We start from the raw sequence: 18,184 nt of genomic DNA, 5'->3' as shown, positions 1-18,184 counted from the left end.
CTTGCTGGAGTTCTTATGCGTATGGTGAAGTGAATATTTTAGAATGATTCAGGATTTATAAATAGCATGTAAGATAATATCGAGAGCACATTAACTATAATGTATAATGCCTTTAAAAAAAAAGGAAAGATGATAATATTCTAAGCATCGCCAATACGGAAGTAAGTGGGCGGAACATCTTCCAATGCTGATTTGGCTTCCCTTAGAACAGTGTTAACATCTTTATATTTAAGTGACTGAGGTTCCAGTGTTTACACTGTCCACTTGCGTTTGTCTAGTCTCCCAAGTTTTATTACTTCTTATGAATACTGCCTTGAGATTCTGCCATCCACACTTTGCCTTACACCTTTTCACATTAGGGGCGTGCACTTCCTAGGGGGCAGTTTTTTTCATGATTGAAACTGCTCAGAGTTTCCATCTGCTTTTACTTGACTTGTGGTCTTGAAGATCATGCTTGGCCCATGGGATATTACAGTGTGCCGAGAGGATGTGGAGTTTTGTCAGCCAGTGAAATATGTCTGGTTTTTTTTTTTTCTCTTTTCTTTTTTTCTTCAGCAGCTTTCATATGCTTCTCATCCTGTGTGGTCTTTGCTAAACTGAATTTATATTTAACAGAACTGCTCACTCTCTTTATCATCTTCTGTGACTTGGCCTTTTTAAAGAGAAGGTGTGTAGAAGGAAAATCTGAGCCAAAAAACTGTAGTTTTGGCAATAGGAGAACCTAAAACCAAAAGCTTAAAGTAGTGTTATATATGAATGTGCTTTAATATTCACAAATGTATATTTTGTAATGCAGAAGATCATATTTCAGACATGTACATCTGTCAAAAAAATTTATCATGCCAATAGTAGATTCAAGTTTTGTTTGTGATCCAAATAACATTTTTGCTTGTTTTTAGGCACTACTACAGTCTTCAGTTAAGCAACAAGTAGAAGCTATTGAAAAGCAGTACATTTCTGCAATTGAGAAACAAGCACACAAGTGTGAAGAGTTGTTAAATACTCAGGTAATAAAATTGCACATCCATTATATATTTATACTTTTCTTCTGACTCTCTTCCCCTGAGAGCTCTATAACTGTTTATTCACTTTTATGCCATTTACTTTCCTTGATGTATTTTGGAGAAAAAAAATCTGCTGATGTAAAATCAGTGTTAAAATTTGGGAATTTTATGATAGACTAAAAATAGGACTAAAGGCCTAAAATATGTGAATATCCCCCAAATTAATGATAATTCTTATACTGATTTCTGGAGTATCATATTATTTATCAAATAGCAAAAGCAAAAGAGATCACTGTAAATGTATTATGGCATGTGAAATAATTTGTGGTGTAAGATTTATAAATAATATTTGAATTTAAGTACTTATTTTGTGTTTGATTTACCTTTCATTGCTTATATTAATTTATTTCTATTTTGATATTTTCTCCTGATTTTTTTTGTTTCTTCTTGATTATTGTCTTAGAAAGCATTGCACACATGATAAGTACATTTACATGAAATAGTCAATTGAAAAGCCTGTATGTATGTGTCATAGTATAAATAATATGTGCAAGAAGTTCCCAGCTACACTTTTGAATAATGTGAAGCTTGATAGGTGAAAATAAAATCAACCTTATGTAAAAGACTGATTTCATATTACAGGAAGAAAATATACTAATAGAAAATTTAGATCTAGAATTTAAATGAAGATTTATAAACATGCCACTTAGTCCCCAAGATTGGGGTAAGCTTGGTTCAGTATTTTCAGAGTCATTTTAATAAGTGGTTTGGAATAGGAAATGCACTGCAAATTTTATAAATTTGATAAAAAACAATTACATTCTCTTGACTGGTAGAATACCAGGTTGTCAGAGATAAGAAGGATATGTGCGTATAAATGTACAGAAAAGTCACAGAGAAGAGGAGGTTACAGAACCGTGAAACAGCATAAGGCATGTATTAGCCAGGCCAGCCCATGTTATGCCTTAAACTCCCTGACTTCAGACAGTGAAGATTTATGTCTTAGCCAATTCTGTGTATACACTGAGGCTGCTTTGAGGGCTCAGTGTCACGATGTCCTCATGATGGAAACTAGTCTGATAAAACAGTTCAGTTGTGGAATGTTACCTGTTACCTGGTAGAGTTAAAAAAAAAAAAAACTCAGATCAAAGAAATTCAGTCAGATTTCCTACTGGTGTTTCAGCATTCTGGACTGGAAATGACACTTCTACTCCCAACTTGTATCTGCAGTGCCCGCAGTCATCTTGGGGTCAGGGAGTGAAACCCTACTCTGAATCTGGAGTAGGGAGAGGGAAAGGGCAGAAAATCTTTGATAAGCAGCACTGGTATACTATGGTCTGCTCTTTGGGTTGCCAGATATTTCCAGCCTTCATCTCTCAGGTAAAATTTCTTAACCTGCCCATATGGGAGAAAATCTGAAGGTTCTATCCAGATATTGTTGTTCAGTTGCTCAGTTGTGTCTGACTCCTTGTGATCCCATGGACTGCAGCATGCCAGACTTCCTTACCTGTCCATCGCTATCTCCTGGAGTTTGCTCAAACTCATGTCCATTGAGTCGATGATGACATCCAACCATCTCATCCTCTGTCACCCAGTTCTCTTCTTGTTCTCAATCTTTCCCAGCATCAGGGTTTTTTTCAGCGAGGCAGATCTTCCTATCAGATAGCCAAAGTATTGGAGCTTCAGCTTCAGCATCAATTAGTCCTTCCACTGAATATGTAGGACTGATTTCCTTTAGGATTGACTGGTTTGATCTCCTTGCTATCCAAGGGACTTTCAAGAGAATTCTCCAGTATTACAATTTGAAAGCATCAGTTCTTTGGTGCTTGGCCTTCTTTATGGTCCACCTCTCACATCTGTACATGACTGCTGGAAAAACTATAGCTTTGACTATATGGACCTTTGTTGGCAAAGTGATATCTCTGCTTTTTAATATGCTGTCTAGGGTGGTCATAACTTTTCTTCTAAGGATCAATCATCTTTTAATATCATGGCTGCAGTCACCATCTGCTTTGATTTTGGAGGCCAAGAAAATAAAGTTTGTCACTGTTTCCCTTAATTTCTCATCTGCTTGCCATGAAGTGATGGGACCGGATGCCATGATCTTTGTTTTTTGAATGTTGAGTTAAGTCAGCTTTTTCACTTTCTGCTTTCACTTTCATCAAGAGGCTCTTTAGTTTCTCTTCACTTTCTGTCATTAAAGTAGTATCATCTGCATATCTGAGGTCATTGATATTTCTCCCAGCAATCTTTATTCCAACTTGTGCTTCATCCAGCTCAGCATTTTGCATGATGTACTCCGCATATAAGTTAAATAAGCAGGGAGACAGTATACAGACTTGGTGTTGCCCTTTCCCGATTTTGAACCTGTCTGTTGTTCCGTGTCCAGTTCTAACTGTTGTTGCATGACCTGCATACATGCTTCTTAGGAGGCAGGTAAGGTGATCTGATATTTCCATCTCTTTAAGAATTTTTCAGTTTGTTGTGATCCACACAGTCAAAGACTTTAGTGTAGTCAATGAAGCAGAAGTAGATGTTTTTCTAGAATTCCCTTACTTTTTCTATGATCCAACGGATGTTAGCAATTTGATCTCTGGTTTCTCTGCCTTTTCTAAATTCAGCTTGTACATCTGGAAGTTCTTGGTTCATGTATTGTTGAAGCCTAGCTTGAAGTTTTTTGAGTATTATTTTGCTAGCATGTGAAATGACAGCAATTGTATGGTAATTTGAACATTGTTTGGCATTGCCCTCCTTTGGGATTGAAATGAAAACTGACCTTTTTCCTCTGGCCACTGCTGAGTCTTCCATATTTGTTGGCATATTGAGTGCATCATTTTAATAGCATCATCTCTTAGGACTTTTATTAGCTTAGCTGGAATTCCATCAGCTCCACTAGCCTTGTTTGCAGTGATGCTTCCTAAGGCACCCTTGACATCACAGTCCCAGATGTCTGGCTGTTGGTAAGTGATAGTCTTATGCTCAGAAGTCCAGGATATTTGAGTGATAGGTGGGAAATGATGTGCTGTAGTCTCTACATCATCAGGTCTAGATATATAGTCCCTTTTGACCTGAAGAACTAGAAACTAAAATATCTGTTGTTTACCACCAACAGATCTAGTAGATAGTAGTGAGATAAAGGGCAGAGTATATACTGTGAATGCTCTCAGAAGGAAAGATGAATCAGAGATGCATAGCTATCATTACTATGTAGCAATTCTAAAATCTCAATGAATAGATTCAGTAAGTATCTCTGCTGTGGGGGTTTGATTTGCTTTTTAATTTACCGTGATTCACATTTCAGGGTTTAAGGCCAGGGTTTCTTGTCCATTGTTCTTTACGAATCCTATAGGGTCTAAATTTTTAGTTTTTTTTTTTTTTTTTTGCTATACCTAATGTGAGTATTGGAGATTATAGAATTTCTCACCCTGCTCCCTCTCTATAAAAATTTGGGAGTCCTGGATCATTTAGGGTAGGAAACAGTCACAGTTCAGGATGACAATTCTTTGGACATTTTATATGGTTACAATTGGCTCCATTTGTTAGATGCAAATCCCTAGTTACTTTAGAGACCCATGTTCTAGATTTAATATGTTAAATATGTTCATGCTTCCTGTCTGTCTATGTCTCTCTCATCTTCTGATTAAAGATAGCTTCGTTTATAAAACCAGTTTGAAGAAATCCCAGTGTTCTCTTTTTCTCAAACCATTTGGTCCTAAATGAAAGCATATACAGGACCATCACAGACTTATTGAGTCTTTTCTTGGGGATCCTTTAATCCATTGAGTCTTTAACAGTGAGTTCGCCTATTTACTGTTTGCAAGAGCAGTTTAAAGAGTAAACTGTCTTGGAGGCATTTTTATAAAAAAATATAATTAACCAAGGAGAAGAAAGACTTGTAAGCTAAAACTGCAAAACATTGCTGAAAGAAATTGAAAATAACCTAAATACATGGAAACACATTGCATGTTCATCAGTGGAATATCACCAGAAATGTTTCCATGAGAAATATGTAGTGAAGAGCACTCAAGACTACCATGGGACATTTAAAGGATGACTGAACTGAACTGAACTGAAAGCAATTCAGTGTGATGAAATAGTACTTAATAGCGATATGATCATTAGGTAAAAGCATATAAAGTGTTTAAATGGCATCTCACAGATATTTTCCAAATCATATTTCTTGAGATGTCTTTTGAAATTTGAAGTAAGTAACTTTAATAAAAATAATACCTGAATTGTTCTTTAAGAATAATTTGGCTCAACCTTTCATGTGTATATGAGTCTTTTTTTTTTTCTATTTTATTCAAATTTAGAATTTAAGGGAAAAGCAAGTTAACACTCATAAGAGTAGTTACAAGCATGTGATCCAGAATCAAAGAGGCTCCATTATCCCTGGCTTTGTCACTTAGCTGTGTTACTGTGGAATGTCCTTTAACCTCTCTGTGGTTTATTTTTCTCGTCTATTAAATGTATTAGGTTGGTGCAAACATAATTGTGGTTATGGACCGTGAGTTTTAATCACTAGGCTCAAGCACATCTTTATTAATCAAAATAGGAACCATTATGCGATCAACACATTTTTGCCAGTGCAAAATAAGTTGGTTTATTCCTGTAGTGTAAAAATCCATGTTTCAGGATTCGACAAACTCTTGGAAAGCATTTTCTGCCTCCTGCTGGTTCTGGAAGTATTTTCCCTGCAAAAAGTTTTCTAGATGCTTGAAGAAGTAGTAGTCAGTTGATGGGAAGTCAGGCATGGAGGAGGCAAAACTTCGAAGCTCGATTAGTTCAACTTTTGAAGTGTTAGTTGTGTGATGTGCAATCAGGTGTTGTCATGGAGAATAATTTGCCCTTTCTGTTGACTAATGCCCACTGCAGCAGTTGCAGATTTGGGTGCATCTCATAGATTTGCTTCAGAGAAGGCAATTGCACCCCTCTCCAGTGCTCTTGCCTGGAAAATCCTAAGGACGGAAGAGCCTGGTGGGCTGCAGTCCATGGAGTCGCTAAGAGTCTACACGATTGAGCAACTTCACTTTCACTTTTCACTGTCATGCATTGGAGTGGCAACCCACTCCAGTGTTCCTGCCTGGAGAATCCCAGGGATGACGGAGCCTGGTAGGCTGCCGTCTATGGGTTGCACATCGTCCAACACGACTGAAGCGACTTAGCAGTAGCAGCATGGATTTGTTGAGCATTTCTCAGATATAATTGTTTCTCCGGGATTCAGAAAGCTATGGTGGATCAGATCAGCAGCACACCACCAAACAGTGACCATGACTTTTTTTTAATACAGGTTTGGCTTTGGAAAGTGCTTTGGAGCTTCTTCTCTGCCCAGCCACTAAACTGGTTATCACCAGTTGTCATATAAAATGTACTTTCTGTTGCATGTCACAATCTGATCGAGAAATGGTTTGTTGTTGTTGAATAGAATGACCTTGTCTGCTACATTGCCTGACCTGAAATTGGGTGCTATTATAAGATATTAACCAGGAAAGTGACATTTGTCCCTAATTGTTGTTATTGTTTTCTCATAATTGAATTTTCAGTTTGTTTGGTTTTTTACATATTCTAGATATAAATCTTTCTTCAGATACGTGCTCAAATACTTTATCATAGTCTATGGCTTTTCTTTTCTTCTAATGTATTTCCAAAAGCAGAAATTTTAAATGGCATACAAATCCAGTTCATCATTTTTTTTCCTATGGGTATTTCTTTTGATGTTACATCTAAGAAGTCTTAACCTAACCCAAAATCAAAAATATTTTCTTCTGTATTTAATTTTAAAGGTTTTAGTTCATAATTTCAGGTTTTCAAATAATCCAGCATGATTTTTGCATATGGTTCTAGATATGGACTGAAGTTTCTTCTTTTTATTTTCACATGGATGTCTAAGCATTTCAGTCTTAATTGCTAAGAAGACTTTTCTTTCATCAGTGATTTTCCTTTGTACCTTCTTCAAAAATTAATCATTTTACGTGTGGGTTTGCTACTAAATTTGCTACCAGTTCAATTTATCTATTTGTCTGTTTCAACTCAAGTCTTGTACTATTTATTTACCATAGTCATTCAATAAGTCTTGAATTCAGGTGGTGTAAATCTTCTAATATTCTGCTTATATTTCAAAGTCATTTGGGCTATTCTAGGTCATTCAACGGAGAAAGCAGTGGCACCCCACTCCAGTACTCTTGCCTGGAAAATCCCATGGACAGAGGAACCTGGTAGGCTGCAGTCCATGGGGTCGCAAAGGACACGACTGAGCGACTTCACTGTCACTTTTTCACTTTCCTGCATTGGAGAAGGAAATGGCAACCCACTCCAGTGTTCTTGCCGACGGGGGAGCCTGGTAGGCTGCCGTCTGTGGGGTTGCACAGAGTTAGACATGACTGAATCGACTTAGCAGCAGCAGCAGCAGCAGCAGCAGGTCATTCATATTTCCATGTAATCTTTATAGTCAGCCTGTTGATTTCTACAACAAAGCATGCTGGGATGTTTTGAACTGTGTTTACTCACAGCCAAATACTCTTGACCCCAAATATGTGGATTTTAACATCAGAGATTTCTCCAGTTCTCTGTGTACACCAACTAGATGTCCTAAAGTGAATTTAATTCTCACACTGCCCAGAGTTAGTGCAGACCCCACTGGTTAAGGGCTCAGTTCCACAAGGCTACACCAACTTCAAATGCCAGTCCCAAGTCCTGGACCTCCTCTATTTGTGACCAAATGGGTATAAAGCAAGGGTTCTCACAAATTCCTTTTGAGGCTTTGATGGTTTGCCATTTTATTATAAATGATGCAATGTAGGGCAAGATAAGGGCAGAAGAGATGCGTAGGGCAAGATAAGGGTGAGAAGGTACTCTCTGGGTGTGTATCTCTTCCAGCAACTTGATGTGTTCACTAACCTGGAAGCTCTCTGAATCCTTTTGTTTAGGGGTTTTTATGGAGGTTTCATCACATGGGTATGACTGATTAAATCTATGGCCATTGTTGGTTTACTTGTTCTTCAGCACCTCTCCTTTCCATCCATGTTGAGGAAGAGAATAAGGTTGAATGTTCCAACTCTTTCTTTTATGATATGGTTTGTTACTCTGACAATCAGTCTCCTGAAGATATCTTGAGACCTACCAAGAGTCTCCTCATTAGCATGAACTCAAGTATTGTTGAAAGAGTCTTCTTGTGAATAATAAAAGATACTCCTTTCACTCCTAAATACCCTGGATTAAAAGGGTTTTAGGTCTCTGCTAGGAACTGGGGATAAAGACCTAATATATATTTCTTATTGTATCACAGATACTGATTGGATTAAGTTGATTCTATTTAGATGCAGTTGACCACTTTACAGTATTCAGTCTTCTTACCTAATAATACAGTTTATTGCTCCACTTATTTGGGTCTTTTTAAAATTTTCCAGTTTAAAATTTTTCACTGTTCAAGTCGAACACAGTTTTGGGGTCAAATTTATCCTGATATATTTTATATTTATTTAGTGCTAGTTTGACATATATTTTTAAGAATTTTAATTACCCGGTTCCTGTTGCTGGTACGTAACAGTCAATACAATTCTGTAATGATGCTAAAATCCCTTACTAGTTTAAGCACCTCTTTTTGTAAAGTCTATAGGGTTTTCTGTATAGATGATCATGTTGTCTGAGAGCAGAGACATCATTTCATTTTCCATTTAATCTCGATGCCTTTTATTTATTTTTTCTTAACTTATTGAACTAACTGAACCTCTAGTAAATGTTAAAATAGAAGCATATCTTTGCCTTTTTTTGACCTGGGAAGAAAACATTCAGTTTTTCATCATTAGATACAAACTTAGCTATAGAAACCCTAAAGGCATTTATTAGGTTAATATTTTCTTCCTACTCCCAAGTTTTTATTCCAGGAATAGATGTTGGATTTTATTGTCATTTTATCTCTGTATATGTTTATGGTGTAATTTTTTTCATAAATCTTTGGTGACCTCTCTTATTTTATTCCAGTTATTAGTGATCTGTATCCTCTTTTTTCCTCATTAACTCTTTAGCAAAAGTGTCAGTTGCTCAGTCATGTCCAACTCTTTGTGACCCCATGGACAGTAGCCCACCAGGCTCCTCTGTCCATGGAATTCTCCAGGCAAGAATACTAGAGTGAGTTGCAATTCCCTTCTTCGGGGAACTTCAGACCCAGGGATCAAACTCCTGCACTGCAGGGAGATCCTTTACCATCTGAGCCACTAGGGAAGTGACAGTTTTGTAGAGGTTTATTATTTTTTTTATCCTTTCAAAGAGTCAGCTTATTTCATTGATTTTCTTTGTTTTTTTCTTATTTCTGTATCACTGATTTCTGCTCTGACTTTTATTATTTTATTTCTTTAGCTTAATTTTAATTTGAGATTTTATTTGTACTTATTCTAGTGTCTTGAAGTAGACACTTAGGTCATTGATTGAAGTCTTGCTTTATAAATAACCTATTTAGTAACGTGAATTTCTTTCTAGGTACTACTTTAGATATGTGTTTCACAATTTCAAATGTCATATTTTCATTTTCAGTGAGAAAAAGTACTTTTAAGTTTTTTTATTGATTTCTTTTTTAACCTTGGATTATTTAGAAATGTGTTACTTCATTTTAAAATCTTCTGTGGTTTTCCAAATGTACTACTTTTACTGATTTCTGATCTCATTGTAATATAGATAGAGAATATACTTCATATGATTTAAGTACTTTTCTTAGGTTTCTCTGTTTGCTTGAAAAGTGTTCATTCTTCTGTTGGTGCAGTTTTTTTTTTATATAAGTGTTAATTGGATCAAGTTTTGTCATGTTGTTTAAGTCTTCCATGTTGTTACAGAGTTTTGTTCTATTGTCTACCAATTACTGAGAGGCAGGTGTTAAAATATCTGACTATACTTACGCATTTGACTAGTTCCCCATCTATCTGACATACTTGTATTTGGTGCATAAATGTTTAGGATTATTATGTCTTCTTCACATAATTTTATGGCCTCTGTTGGTTTATCATTTACAAATCTTTGTTGTGCTATTTATATTGCTTTAAGGGAAGTTTGACAAATCTTTCCCAAAAAGGTAGGTATTAATAGTAAATATTTTAGGCTCTCTGTTTCAACTGTTCAGCTCTGCTGGTATAGTGAGAAAGTGCCTATAAATACTATGTAGTGAATGGGCACTGCTGTGTTTCAGTAAAAATAAGGCTCCAGATGAGATTTGAAATGAGATTTGCCAGCCTCACAGATCTAGGACAGGAACTAGTATAACTTGGGGAATTTTAGTTTTCTGGGCTCTTAATTTCCTCCTGATGATAATTATTTCTTTCTGAGATTTTCTTTATCATGAAAAGTTCTTGGACTGCTTTATTTGTTAACAACATTCTCTTTCCTACAGAGTTTGATGCAGTAAATCCAACAGGGCAAAGAAATATATGAAGCTGAACCTTATGAAATTGGCAATACTTAGCTGTTTTTTTGTCTACAAAAGCAGCATTTATCAGTCTGTTGTAGTTTTAACAGGAAACCAGGAAAGTGTTTGTTTCCACATTATTGGGAAATATCATTTTGGTTAATGTTTTCCAATGAGACTGCTGGAGATATTTGTTCAGATTAACAGGCTTCTTGGCCATTAATTTTGATTCTTAATAGTTTAGTTGGAGCCCAAATATATGTATTTCTAATAGACTGATCAGGTAATACTTATCAAAGAACTTAGTATTGCCTCTGTATTGCTCATCTTCAGCACTTACTATGCTTAATTCTTGCCATCTCCTGTTTGACCACTTTTAATTTGCCTTGTGTCATGGATCTAACATTGCAGGTTTATATGCAATTTTGCTCTTTATAGCATCAGACCTTGCTTCTATCACCAGTCACATCCACAGCTGGGTATTGTTTTTGCTTTGGATTCGACTCTTCATTCTTTCTGCAGTTATTTCTCCACTGATCACCAGTAGCATGTTGGTCACCTACCAGCATGGGGAGTTCATCTTTCAGTGTCCTGTCTTTTTGCTCAGATCATAAACTCCTTATTGCCAAATTCAGACTAAAATTGAAGAAAGTAGGGAAAACCACTACACCATTCAGGTATGACCTAAATAAAATCCTTTATGATTATACAGTGGAAGTGAGAAAAAGATTTAAGAGACTAGATCTGATAGACAGAGTGCCTGATAAACTATGCACAGAGGTTCATGACATTGTGCAGGAGACAGTGATCAAGACCATCCCTAAAAAAAGGAATGCAAAAAAGCAAAATGGCTGTCAGGGAAAGCCTTACAAATAGCTGTGAAAAGAAGGGCTGCAAAAAACAAAGGAGAAAACGAAAGCTATACCCATTTGAATGCAGAGTTCCAAAGAATTGCAAGAAGAGATAAGAAAGCCTTCCTCAGGAAATGGCAACCCACTCCAGTATTCTTGCCTGGAGAATCCCATGGACTGAGGAGCCTGGTGGGCTGCAGCCCATGGGGTCACAAAGAGTCAGACATGACTGAGTAACTTTACTTACTTACTTACTCAGTGATCAGTGCAAAGAAATAGAGAAAAACAACAGAATGGGAAAGACTAGAGATCTTTTCAAGAAAATTAGAGATACCGAGGGAACATTTCATGCAAAGGTGGGCTCAATAAAGGACAGAAATGGTACGGACCTAACAGAAGCAGAAGATATTAAGAAGAGGTGGCAGGAATACACAGGAGAACTGTACAAAAAAGATCTTCATGACCCAGATAATCCCAATGGTATGATCACTCACCTAGAGCCAGACATCCTGGAATGTGAAGTCAAGTGGGCCTTAGGAAGTGTCACTACAAACAAAGCTAGTGGAGGTTGAGCTATTTCAAATCCTGAAAGATGATGCTGTGAAAGTGCTGCACTCAATATGCCAGCAAATTTGGAAAACTCAGTGGCCACAGGATTGGAAAAGGTCAGTTTTTATCCCAGTCTCGAAGAAAAGCAATGCGAAAGAATGCTCAAACTACTGCACAGTTGCACTCATCTCACACACTACTAAAGAGAAAGAAAGTGAAAGTGAAAGTGAGGTTGCTCAGTCATGTCCAACTCTTTGTGACCCCATGGACTGTAGCTTACTAAGCTTTTCCACCCATGGCATTTTCCAGGTAAGAGTACTGAAGTGGGTTGCCATTTCCTTCTCCAGAGGATCTTCCCAACCCAGGGATCAAACCCGGGTCTGCTGCATTACTGGCAAACGCTTTACCCTCTGAGCCACCAGAGAAGCCCCATGCTAGTAAAGGAATGCTCAAAATTCTCCAAGCCGGGCTTCAGCAATACGTGAACTTTGAACTTCCAGTTGTTCAAGCTGGTTTTAGAAAACCCAGAGGAACCAGTAATCAAATTGCCAATATCTGCTGAATCATCAAAAAAGCAAGAGAGTTCCAGAAAAACATGTAGTTTTCCTTTATTGACTATATCAAAGCCTTTGACTGGATCATAGCAAACTGTGGAAAATTCTGAAGGAGATGGGAATACCAGACCACCTGACCTGCCTCTTGAGAAACCTGTATGCAGGTCAGGAAGCAACAGTTAGAACTGGACATGGAACAACAGACTGGTTCCAAATAGGAAAAGGAGTACGTCAAGGCTGTATATTGTCACCCTGCTTATTTAACTTATATGTAGAGTACATCATGAGAAATGCTGTATAAAGGCTGGATGAAGCAAAAGCTGGCGTCAAGATTGCTGGGAGAAATATCAATAACCACAGATGACACCACCCTTATGGCAGAAAGTGAAGAAGAACTAAACAGACTCTTGATGAAAGTAAAAGAAGAGAGTGAACAAGTTGCCTTAAAGCTCAACATTCAGTAAATGAAGATGATGGCATCTGGTCCCATCATTTCATGGCAAACAGATGGGGAAACAGTGGCTGACTTTATTTTTGGGGGCTCCAAAATCACTGCAGATGGTGACTGCAGCCATGAAATTAAAAGACGCTTGCTCCTTGGAAGGAAAGTTATGACCAACCTGCTGCTGCTGCTAAGTCACTTCAGTCATGTCCGACTCTGTGTGACCCCAGAGACGGCAGCCCACCAGGCTCCCCCGTCCCTGGGATTCTCCAGGCAAGAACACTGGAGTGGGTTGCCATTTCCTAATCAAATGCAGGAAAGTGAAAGTGAAGTCACTCAGTTGTGTCCAACTCTTTGCTACCCCATGGACTGTAAGCATATTCAAAAGCAGAGACATTACTTTGCCAACAAAGGTCCGTCTAGTCAAGGCTATGGTTTTCCCAGTGGTCGTGTGTGGATGTGAGAGTTGGACTATAAAGAAAGCTGAGTGTCGATGAATTGATGCTTTTGAACTGTTTTTGGCGAAGACTCTTGAGAGTCCCTTGGACTGCAAGGAGATCAAACCAGTCCATCCTAAAGGAGTTCAGTCCTGAGTGTTCATTGGAGGGACTGATGTTGAAGGTGAAACTCCATTACTTTGGCCACCTGAGGTGAAGAGCTGACTTATTGAAAAAGATGCTGATGCTGGGAAAGATTGAAGCCAGGAGGAGAAGGGGACAACAGAGGATGAGATGGTTGGATGGCATCTCCGATTCAATGCACATGAATTTGAGTAGTCTCCCGGAGCTGGTGATGGATAAGAAGGCCTATCGTGTTGCAGTCCATGGGGTCGCAAAGAGTCAGAAACGACTGAGTGACTGAACTGAACTGAACTGAAGTGATGCTTAATTCTTCACCCTTTAAGTTTCAGAAATTTAGGTGAAGGAATTTTATTCCTCCATTTTACTCAGGTGGTTTTGACATCAGAGAGCAGCATGAAAGCATATACTCTACCATATGTAAAATAGATAGCCAATGGAAATTTACTGTATGGCTCAGCACACTGAAAATGGGGCTCTGTGAAATTCTAGACGGGTGGGAAAGGATGGGAAATGGGAGGGAGGTTCAAGAAGGTTGGGACATGTGTATCAGTTCAGTTCAGTTCAGTTGCTCAGTCATGTCCGACTCTTTGTGACCCCATGAATTGCAGCACGCCAGGCCTGCCTGTCCATCACCAACTCCTGGAGATCAACCAAACTCATGTTCATTGAGTCGGTGATGCCATCCAGCCATCTCATCCTCTGTCGTCCCCTTCTCCTCCTGCCCCCAATCCCTCCCAGCATCAGAGTCTTTTCCAATGAGTCAACTCTTCGCATGAGGTAGCCCAAGTACTGGTGTTTCAACTTTAGCATCATTCCTTCCAAAGAACACCCAGGACTGATCTCCTTTATTTTTATTTTTATTTTTTTCCCTTTTATTTTTTTTTATTTTTTTAAATATATATGTATATATTTTTAATTTTAAAATCTTTAATTTTTACGTGTGTTCCCAAACATGAACCCCCCTCCCACCTCCCTCCCCATAACATCTCTCTGGGTCATCCCCATGCACCAGCCCCAAGCATGCTGTATCCTGCGTCAGACATAGACTGGCGATTCAATTCTTACATGATAGTATACATGATAGAATGCCATTCTCCCAAATCATCCCACCCTCTCCCTCTCCCTCTGAGTCCAAAAGTCCGTTATACACAACTGTCTCTTTTTTCCTGTCTTGCATACAGGGTCGTCATTGCCATCTTTCTAAATTCCATATATATGTGTTAGTATACTGTATTGGTGTTTTTCTTTCTGGCTTACTTCACTCTGTATAATCGGCTCCAGTTTCATCCATCTCATCAGAACTGATTCAAATGAATTCTTTTTAACGGCTGAGTAATACTCCATTGTGTATATGTACCACTGCTTTCTTATCCATTCATCTGCTGATGGACATCTAGGTTGTTTCCATGTCCTGGCTATTATAAACAGTGCTGTGATGAACATTGGGGTACATGTGTCTCTTTCAATTCTGGTTTCCTTGGTGTGTATGCCCAGCAGTGGGATTGCTGGGTCATAAGGTAGTTCTATTTGCAATTTTTTAAGGAATCTCCACACTGTTCTCCATAGTGGCTGTACTAGTTTGCATTCCCACCAACAGTGTAGGAGGGTTCCCTTTTCTCCACACCCTCTCCAGCATTTATTGCTTGCAGATTTTTGGATCGCAGCCATTCTGACTGGTGTGAAGTGGTACCTCATTGTGGTTTTGATTTGCATTTCTCTGATAATGAGTGATGTTGAGCATCTTTTCATGTGTTTGTTAGCCATCTGTATGTCTTCTTTGGAGAAATGTCTATTTAGTTCTTTGGCCCATTTTTTGATTGGGTCATTTATTTTTCTGGAATTGAGCTGCATAAGTTGCTTGTATATTTTTGAGATTAGTTGTTTGTCAGTTGCTTCATTTGCTATTATTTTCTCCCATTCAGAAGGCGGTCTTTTCACCTTGCTTATATTTTCCTTTGTTGTGCAGAAGCTTTTAATTTTAATTAGATCCCATTTGCTTATTTTTGCTTTTATTTCCAGAATTCTGGGAGGTGGATCATAGAGGATCCTGCTGTGATTTATGTCTGAGAGTGTTTTGCCTATGTTCTCCTCTAGGAGTTTTATAGTTTCTGGTCTTACATTTAGATCTTTAATCCATTTTGAGTTTATTTCTGTGTGTGGTGTTAGAAAGTGATCTAGTTTCATTCTTTTACAAGTGGTTGACCAGTTTTCCCAGCACCACTTGTTAAAGAGATTGTCTTTACTCCATTGTATATTCTTGCCTCCTTTGTCAAAGATAAGGTGTCCATATGTGTGTGGATTTATCTCTGGGCTTTCTATTTTGTTCCATTGATCTATATTTCTGTCTTTGTGCCAGTACCATACTGTTTTGATGACTGTGGCTTTGTAGTAGAGCCTGAAGTCAGGCAAGTTGATTCCTCCAGTTCCATTCTTCTTTCTCAAGATTGCTTTGGCAGTTCGAGGTTTTTTGTATTTCCATACAAATCTTGAAATTATTTGTTCTAGTTCTGTGAAAAATATGGCTGGTAGCTTGATAGGGATTGCATTGAATTTGTAAATTGCTTTGGGTAGTATCCTCATTTTCACTATATTGATTCTTCAGATCCATGAACATGGTATATTTCTCCATCTATTAGTGTCCTCTTTGATTTCTTTCATCAGTGTTTTATAGTTTTCTATATATAGGTCTTTAGTTTCTTTGGGTAGATATATTCCTAAGTATTTTATTCTTTTCGTTGCAATGGTGAATGGAATTGTTTCCTTAATTTCTTTTTCTACTTTCTCATTATTGGTGTATAGGAATGCAAGGGATTTCTGTGTGTTGATTTTGTATCCTGCAACTTTACTATATTCATTGATGAGCTCTAGTAATTTTCTGGTGGAGTCTTTAGGGTTTTCCATGTAGAGGATCATGTCATCTGCAAACAGTGAGAGTTTTACTTCTACTTTTCCAATTTGGATTCCTTTTATTTCTTTTTCTGCTCTGATTGCTGTGGCCAAAACTTCCAGAACTATGTTGAATAGTAGCGGTGAAAGTGGACACCCTTGTCTTGTTCCTGACTTCAGGGGAAATGCTTTCAATTTTTCACCATTGAGGATAATGTTTGCTGTGGGATTATCATATATAGCTTTTATTATGTTGAGGTATGTTCCTTCTATTCCTGCTTTCTGGAGAGTTTTTATCATAAATGGATGTTGAATTTTGTCAAAGGCCTTCTCTGCATCTATTGAGATAATCATATGGTTTTTATTTTTCAGTTTGTTAATGTGGTGAATTACATTGGTTGCTTTGCAGATATTGAAGAATCCTTGCATCCCTGGGATAAAGCCCACTTGGTCATGGTGTATGATCTTTTTAATGTGTTGTTGGATTCTGATTGCTAGAATTTTGTTGAGGATTTTTGCATCTATGATCTCCTTTAGAATGGACTGGTTGGACCTCCTTGCATTCCAAAGGACTCTCAAGACTCTTCTCCAGCACCACAGTTCAGAAGCAACAATTCTTCAGTGCTCAGCTTGCTTTCTTTCTTTTTTTTTTGTTAGTGGGTATAGTTGTTTATTTATTTATTATTATTATTATTATTATTTTTTACTTTACAATATTGTATTGGTTTTGCCACACATCAACATGAATCTGCCACGGGTGTACACATGTTCCCATTCCCGAAAACCCCTCCCTCCTCCCCCACCACACCATCCCTCCTGGTCATCCCAGTGCACCAGCCCCAAGCATCCTGCACCTTGCATCAAACCTAGACTGGCGATTCGTTTCTTATATGATATTATACGTGTTTCAATGCCATTCTCCCATATCATCCAACCCTCTCCCTCTCCCACAGAGTCCAAAAGACTGTTCTAGACATCTGTGTCTCTTTTGCTGTCTTGCATACAGGGTTATCGTTACCATCTTTCTAAATTCCATATGTATGCGTTAGTATACTGCACTGGTGTTCAGTTTTATTCACAGTCCAACTCTCACATCCATACATGACCACAGGAAAAACCATAGCCTTGAATAGATGGACCTTTGTTGGCAAAGTAATGTCTCTGCTTTTGAATATGCTATCTAGGTTGGTCATAACTTTCCTTCCTAGCAGTAAGCGTCTTTTAATTTCACGGCTGCAGTCATCTTCTGCAGTGATTTTGGAGCCCCCCAAAATAAAGTCTAACACTGTTTCCACTGTTTCCCCATCTATTTCCCATGAAGTGATGGGACCAGATGCCATGATCTTCATTTTCTGAATGTTGAGCTTTAAGCCAACTTTTTCACTCTCCTCTTTCACCTTCATCAAGAGGCTTTTTAGTTCTTCTTCACTTTCTGCCATAAGTGCAGTGTCATCTACATATCTGAGGTTATTGATATTTCTCCTGGCAACCTTAATTCCAGCTTGTGCTTCTTCCAGCCCAGTGTTTCTCATGATGTACTCTGCATATAAGTTAAATAAGCAGGGTGACAATATACAGCCTGGTCATACTCCTTTTCCTATTTGGAACCAGTCTGTTGGTCCATGTCCAGTTCTAACTGTTGCTTCCTGACCTGCATATAGGTTTCTCAAGAGGCAGATCAGGTGGTCTGGTATTCCCATCTCTTTCAGAATTTTCCACAGTTTATTGTGATCCACACAGTCAAAGGCTTTGGCCTAGTCAATAAAGCAGAAATAGATGTTTTTGTGGAACTCTTGCTTTTTCCATGATCCAGCGGATGTTGGCAATTTGATCTCTAGTTCCTCTGCCTTTTCTAAAACCAGCTTGAACTTCAGGAAGTTCACTGTTCATATCTTGCTGAAGCCTGGCTTGGAGAATTTCGAGTAT

General features: G+C 38.1%; 1 protein-coding gene across 1 annotated transcript in view; it reads left to right on the top strand.

Annotated features, from left to right (window-relative positions):
* The window catches only part of CCDC91 (coiled-coil domain containing 91), a 416,515-nt gene that overhangs the window by 250,974 nt on the left and 147,357 nt on the right, over positions 1-18,184 (top strand). Inside the window, exon 8 of the mRNA XM_052640421.1 lies at positions 900-1,007. Within this exon, the coding sequence (XP_052496381.1) occupies positions 900-1,007 (108 nt within the window). The remainder of the gene's footprint in view (positions 1-899; positions 1,008-18,184) is intronic.

Source organism: Budorcas taxicolor, chromosome 5, assembly GCF_023091745.1.
Source record: "Budorcas taxicolor isolate Tak-1 chromosome 5, Takin1.1, whole genome shotgun sequence".
NCBI lineage: Eukaryota > Metazoa > Chordata > Mammalia > Artiodactyla > Bovidae > Budorcas > Budorcas taxicolor.
Note: the sequence above shows the minus strand (reverse complement) of the source record. Positions and strands in the feature narration are given on the sequence as shown.